The 7394-nt window shown below is 42.1% G+C and overlaps 1 protein-coding gene across 1 annotated transcript in view; it reads left to right on the top strand.

The window, feature by feature from the left end:
• LOC119347360 (transcription factor MYB3R-2-like) overlaps positions 1 to 6213 on the top strand; it is a 7196-nt gene extending 983 nt beyond the window's left edge. The window contains exons 3-9 of the mRNA XM_037616152.1: positions 1283 to 1334; positions 1511 to 1568; positions 2205 to 2299; positions 2389 to 2492; positions 3315 to 3443; positions 4401 to 5622; positions 5773 to 6213. Coding sequence (XP_037472049.1) covers positions 1283 to 1334; positions 1511 to 1568; positions 2205 to 2299; positions 2389 to 2492; positions 3315 to 3443; positions 4401 to 5607 — 1645 coding nt within the window. The 3' untranslated portion in view covers positions 5608 to 5622; positions 5773 to 6213. The remainder of the gene's footprint in view (positions 1 to 1282; positions 1335 to 1510; positions 1569 to 2204; positions 2300 to 2388; positions 2493 to 3314; positions 3444 to 4400; positions 5623 to 5772) is intronic.
• The last annotated feature ends 1181 nt before the right edge of the window (positions 6214 to 7394 follow it).

The raw sequence follows: 7394 nt of genomic DNA, 5'->3' as shown, positions 1-7394 counted from the left end.
CCAGGAGAGGTGGTTTTCTTATGGGGCGTTCGGTTAGCAGATGCAATCGGGGTTGGGTTGTGACTGAAATGGCGCAGCAGGTCGCTGCGTTCTCCATACAATTCCCATCTCTGGACGCCTTTTCTGATGGGAAACATGGCTGGTGTGCAGTGTGATGGCCGTATGGGGGAAAGGGGGGTTAACATCAACATGTGGAAATGAGTCTCAGATTTTTTATTTCGAGAAACTCATGGTGTTGAGATCATCTGTATTGGAACATGCTGTGTGTGGGGCTTAGTAATTGACTGTTAGGGAAAGGTGCAATTTCGTTGAGTGCCACTACATTTCATGAGGTTTAAGTGATTATCATCTCATCACTTGCTTGGTTTGGGTGTTATGAGGTACTGTACTGCTTTTCTGATTAGATAGTCTCATTGGTGGGAGTGTGCTGCTTGGCTTGTGCAGTTGCCAGTTAGTATGCTGGGCCATTGGATAATTTTGCTTAACTTCTATTGCCTTAGAAATCAGTATGTTGTCTTGGTTGAGGCACAGTGAAGGTTGCTTCTCAGTGATCCTTGGAATGAATGGAAGTGGTGATTTACATTGGTTTTAATGACGTTATGTGCACATGTTTTGGTCTTTTTATGTTTCAATTAACCCACTATGTGTTTTGCCAATTGATGTCAATTTTCGCAGATTTGGTATGTGTAAATGCATTTGTGGTGTGTTAGCTGAAATATAATGTCATAATAATATAATTAATGATATATTTTTGGGTTCCCTCAGCACTGGAACTGGAACATGCCAATTTCAGCTTTTCAAGATGAATACTTAGGATACAAAAGTTCATCCAAGAGAAATTCATTTTGAGTTAATTTATGATTATTTGAACATGTGCCAGCAATGAAGGTGTAATAGGCTGTTAGGGTCTTTACTGTATGCTGGCTGACACTTGTAGCATGCTTAGTTCATTAGTTGCTTGCCTAATTATAGAATATAGAATAAAAACTTAGCATGTTTATTATTGTAATTTCCATGAAACAACTTCCATCATAGTAATAGTAGTATATTGAACTAGTTATAGGTTTTCTCATGGCTCTGTAGCTTTGATTATTGATCAGCAACGTGTTTAAGAGAGAAAAGCAACAGTCAGCGTTTAGGTACCAGAAGTCATGTCGCAGAAACTTGGTTATTCTTGCCTTGCCCATCTTTCAACTGGATACCCTGTTTTGCACCTTCAGTTTATCATTACATGAGTAGTTGCTTACTATATATGTCAATGATCATACTCTACAAATATCAGGCGAACAAGTGGCCCTGTAAGAAGAGCTAAGGGTGGCTGGACACCTGAAGAGGTTAATATCTAACTATTCCTTTTAAGTAACTTCTGCTTCATTTCCAATATATTCAGTATATCTGTAATACAACTGTTGAACTGTTTGGTGTCTGGCATCTGCTATTATCTTGCTTTGTTATTGCCTTTGGGTCTTTCTTTCTTATTTTTACCTAGTTTTTCTTATTCATGCTGCAGGATGAAACATTGCGCGAGGCAGTTACTGTTTTCAAGGGAAAAAATTGGAAGAGAGTAGGTTGGCTTCTTGTTTGTGCTCTGCATCCTTTTCTCAATGTTCATCTAACAATTCCAGAAAACTAGGGGTCAATAACCATCAATATTTACCTTCATTATATGGTTTTATTTTATCATGCAATAAATATGTTTAATAATGTACCTGCGATTGGTGGAAGAGAGCGATGTGTTATGTCTAGGTCCAGGGAGGCAGGGACTAAGGATAGGGTGCTTGCCCTCATAACCACCGGCAGGGCTGTGAGTAATAACACAAAAAGTCCCTACTGGAGATGGGAAGGGGAGACTACAAAACTTCTGATTAATCTTTGCTTTGTGAAAATATATTGCAAAACTTGATGGAGGTTTTAATACATACTCCCAGCTTTTTTGGATGGAGGGAGTATATCTCATGCTAGGCAGGCCTCACAATTTAATATATTTGGTTATAGTGCGGTTGAGATTGAGAGGCATGTTAGAATCATATCTGGGGGAAATAAATAAATATGTTCCTCATATTTTCTACATTCGAGGTAGAACTCATTTGCACCCTATAGGACTTTGACAAGGAAAGTTAGCCTGGGTAAATTTCGTGCTTACTTCTGGAAATAGTTTTTTTTCAAGTACCGTAATCTCATAGAAGAATCTGTGTTGTATGCAGCTGAGTTTTTCCCTGATAGAACAGAAGTACAATGTCTGCACAGATGGCAAAAAGTTCTTGACCCTGAACTTATAAAAGGACCTTGGACCCAAGAGGTTCGCCAAATATTGTTTGTTTTTCTCCCATCAAATCCAAGTCTGCATATATATGTTGTGATCTGTGCACTCATTGAGTTCTTTTACAGGAAGATGAGACCATTATCCAGAAGGTAAAGGAGCATGGACCAACAAAATGGTCCGTTATAGCAAGGTCACTGCATGGTCGTATTGGTAAACAATGCCGAGAGAGGTATTCACCTAATGATGTGCCATGCATGATGACAAAGATCTGTGCAACACACCCTTATATTCATACATCTCATAACAGTTTCTTGATTTTCCTTGCCTAAGACAAATTGTGGAAAACAATTTAACAAATCTGTATATTTCTGGGGACTGGGGGATTAAAACTGGATGTCACTTATTGAGGGTATTGGCTATTTTGAGCTGCATTAAAAAAACCTTATAGATGAGACCTACGTTTTCTAATGGTCCCAGAGATAATGGGAACTACAGCTTTTAGGGATTCAGATTTTGATTTATATGCAGGACACTGTAACTAAATATTGCTCAAGTCATTTAGCAGTTCATGATATCTTGACATTGCCCTGACAACTTCTCTGAAAATAGCCAGTGTCCTCCGCAGTGTCTAGAAAATGGCCACAGAAATATAAAGCCCAGCTCCTCATATTCACAATAAAAGAGCTAACCCAAAAAGTTCCTAACTTTGGGTCCCCAAAATCCACTGGTGCAGACTCCTGTGCATTGCATCCCTGTAGCACAGTGGATCTCGGCTGCCCTCTTTCCTGGCTGCTTTAAGTTTAGCTTACCTTTCGTATTAGTACATGAGTAAATGTACTCCTGTAGTAGAATATTTACTTGGTTCTGGCCAAATAAAAATTCTTGCACATCAGGCTATTTTAAGCTGAATATTAATCACATATTAATATCTGTAATCGTAGTAAAGTTTCTTGCATAATTGATTGATGTATTTATAAGCTCGCCAGAACAAATTACATACATAACCTAGTATACAGCTAACTTCACTTTTGATGCTGCTCATATAATTTAGATGGCATAATCATCTGGATCCTCAAATAAGGAAAGAAGCTTGGACTCTTGAGGAGGAGCAGGTGCTTGTTGATGCTCATCGTATGCATGGTAATAAATGGGCGGAGATTGCAAAACTCCTTCCTGGAAGGTACTAAGTCACATCATCCTTCATTCCTTCCTCTTGGAAAATACTCCCTCCAACCCATAATATAAGACATTATTACATCTGATTTACTCTCATATCAGATGTAATATCTTATATTATGGGACGGAGGGAGTACGTTGTTTGCACATATAGTTTAACCGAATCCTTTTGCTTGCCAAGTGATGGTCTGTGTATCATGCCTAGTGTGTATGCAAATTGCTCATAAGAGAACGGCAGAAAGCTTTATAGATCTATCAAATAACTTGCTGGTCCAATAAACATAGTGTATTTGCATGCTGTTTAGCTGCAGCTTGTTCCCCATCGAGACTATTGGTAGGATTATTTTTTTCTTATCTCACCAACTAAAATTTTGGCCGAAGTCTAGTTTGGACTTGAACAGTTTGAGTCGTTAGTTTTGAAGTTTAGGTCTTCCTAGGACCACGCGAACTAGAATATGTAGGAATAGGAAAAACAGAGGACTTGGATGTCATGTACCTATAGGATCTAACATATGAATTTCAGCACATGTCGTTTATATTAAACCTTTTTTGTCCTCTTTATTTGATACTGGGCTTCTTGTGCTTATCTTGTTATACCAAGTATAGTAGTTAGAAAAAGACATGTTTTTTGTCATATACAGGATTGACCTGCTAGTGGACGGACTGTTAGAGGTTCTGTCACTTGGCTGTTCTGCGCAAATATTGTGGGTTAGGCAGTTAGGCCTTTTGCGGCTAGATGATCAGTGACTGAAATTTGTAGGAGAGTGCGAAAAGGGAAGTACACATTATATACCTGTAGCATAGCTTATGAATGTATTACTGTACTTGTCGTGATGTGATGGTCCTTGCACATAAAGTTCTTCCATTTTTCAATACTTTAAATTACCTCATTGGATGGAACTTGCGCGCGCAACTGCTTATATTTCGTCTTCCACTGATTTAAGTTTTTTCATTCCTCCAGGACAGATAACTCAATAAAAAACCATTGGAATAGTTCAGTGAGAAAAAGGCTAGATGAATATGATACAGGAGCTGCCCTTCCAGTTCCAGTACATGTCAGTCATAATGATTTGAAACAGGTCACAATGGCCCCGCCTGCTGAGAACTACATTGACTTGAATAAAGAGCCAAATATCAGTTTGAGTTCAGTAATAGTCGATCACTCTGATCCTACCCATAGTCCACGGGTGTGTAGTTTGAAAAATATCAAGGGCTGTTCAGATTTCCTCTCTCTTTCCCTGCCAACTGCTCAACCAGTAACTTCATGTCAGGCATCAGTAGCTGATGATTCTGCTGTTGCTTTAGCAATAATGGGGATGAAAATGAATTCCGGCCGTGACAAGGACATGGAACTGAACTTTGTTTGTCAGAAGGGTCTGCAAATCAATTTGCCGAATGAGAAGGGCCTGGAAATTAACTCCGTAACAGCTAAGCCAGATGGTGAAATAGATAACACTGGACGTGAATCAACCTTAGTAAAAGAGGCTCAGTCCTTTGGTTCTCTTTGTTATCAGATACCTAAGCTAGAAGATATCGACCTTGTTCGTTCCCCAGTTTTGTCAAGACATCATGGATCAGAACACGGCGTGGATGGATTTCAATCGCCCACTGGCTATGCTACTCCCTCTCCAACTGATGGAATACAATCCGATCAGCTCAGTGTGGAATCAATATTGAAAAGTGCTGCTGAAAACTTCCCAGGTACTCCTTCGATACTCAGGAGAAGGAAAAGGGATAAACCAACGCCTTCTCAAGATACTGATTTTAAGATTGATGCAAACAGTGATGGTTTTGACACTCCCAAAGCGAACTGCACTACATATAGCCCACATTCATTTAAAACTGCATCATTTTTGTCCTTGGGTCGCCTTGATGACCAGCAGTTGCCTTCTGTCTTGGGGAAGTTTGATGTTTCCCCCACATATCGACTAAGGTCAAAGCGAATGGCTGTGTTGAAAACCGTTGAGAAGCATCTAGATTTTTCGGCTGATGTGATGGATACTTGTGACATGGTTGGATCTCTGAAATCTTCTTGCCGGAATACGGAGAGTGTCAATGCCAGCTCAGACATTTCAAGCGCACAAGATAGGAGGATTAATGGGCATATGATTGGGTTGGAAACTCTAACCAGTGACTTTGCACACACAACACAGCTAGATGCAACCTAATTCTGCAGTATCCAGGTATGGTATAGCATTGCATGCCTTTTGACTGTGCACCTGTACATTTATACATGAACGAGAATATAACCAATTAACCTGAGTTCTGTGTGCATGGAAATTCCTGGAAATGATTTGATCATGGGCCTAATATATGATTTTGCTTCCCTGCAGCGCAGAAGCGGTGGGCGACCTGCTGGAGAGGGGATGAAGACCTTATGCGTCTAAACAGACCTGTCCCTAGACGCTCGCTCACAGGCAGAATTGACCAGAGAAAGCAGTTTTGTTGATCTACCGGGTAGAAAATAAAATTTTGCCCCGCCATCTCTCCTTGGCGGGGTGTACATTCGATATTTGAGTCATCTAGCGATACTTTTGTCAACAGGAAAAGAAAATGGCGACTTACATGTAATTCAGCTTTAGAAGGAGCTCAGCTGTGTACAAAGAAAAAAAACCCATAGCTTTATAGACTTACAGATCAGCGAGATGCAAGATAGTGGGTGCTTTTTGTTCTTTCGATCAACGATCGTTGGACTATATTGGTGGGGGGTCTAGACTTGTAATTTGAAGACGTCGATTAAGGTTGGAATTTAAAAACGTGGATTATCATTGTCATGTGCGCATGTTGTTTGCTTTGATACTTTTGCTTGGAGTGTCCGTATATATTGAAAAACATTTGCTCGGATCTGTGGTGGACTTGTTCCCGCTGTCAGACGCACCTTGACGCCTGCCGGACACCCACCATTGCCGTGCCAAGGGAGCTCGCCGCCGGGCTGCCTCCCTCGGCAGAACTTTTTTGGGTACCCTATTTTACATCATGTGTTGGATATGTTCTTAGCCCAAGGCCACGTACTCCACGTGGAGAAATAATTCGTGCACCAGAGCCGCCAAGCTCGATCTAGGCAGTAGCCGGACCAAGCTTCAGAGTAATTAGCTTTACACGGTTTGACTTGAAACAAAATGTAGCCTTGTTTTTGGGATGAAGGGAGCACAGCAGCTTCACATGGTTCTTAGTCCTGTTGCTACGTGTGTTAAAAGGTCGAGCTATCAAGAAAATTGTTGCCGAGTCACGCGGCAAGGCCATTGTCACTTGTCAGGACCTGAATCATCTGAACCTGAATGTCTGTGAAGAAATGTACAGCGACACTGAAGAAATCGACAGCTTATCGAAGGGGTACGCGAACTGGCAAATGGACGGCTAAAATGAAGTCACTAAAGAAAATCAACGGCTCCCGCGTCAACAGTCACTGTCTCATTTCCGGCACGTCTACCTACTCCCCTGTTACCGGCTGCGTTTGGGATCTGGTTATCTTCCCCTTCTTCCAACTCTAAGAGCAAGACCGCTCAAATCACGTGAACCCGCAAAATTCCGACGAGTATACATGCTCGGTTCAATTTTCTGGTCAGAGCAGAGCCCGTATACCCGCCTGGCCCGTAAAACATTTTACGGTGGCTCGCAAATTGCCCCTCGAAGCGGTATATGTACGGGTTTGCGGGGCAGATACGGGTCGAAACCCTGTCCCCCCGCTGTCGCGTTTCCCCGCGATTCCCCAATCCCACCTCCCATTTGTTGCCGCCGGCGAGTCCAATACCACCGACGAACGCCATCATGTGGGGCCGAATGTGGAGCTCCGGCTGGAGTGACGACCCCGAGCGCCAGAGGTGTGTCCGTTCTGATGGCGCGAGGAAGCGCGCGCCCAGGAGGTACGCCAACAATAGCCTCCAGCCGCCGGATTCGCTCCTCTGTCGCGAGACGGAGGAGTACGACCATTGGCATGGGCGGATCTCCTCCTCTG

This window comes from Triticum dicoccoides, chromosome 1B (assembly GCF_002162155.2).
Source record: "Triticum dicoccoides isolate Atlit2015 ecotype Zavitan chromosome 1B, WEW_v2.0, whole genome shotgun sequence".
In the NCBI taxonomy this organism is placed as follows: Eukaryota; Viridiplantae; Streptophyta; class Magnoliopsida; order Poales; family Poaceae; genus Triticum; species Triticum dicoccoides.
Note: the sequence above shows the minus strand (reverse complement) of the source record. Positions and strands in the feature narration are given on the sequence as shown.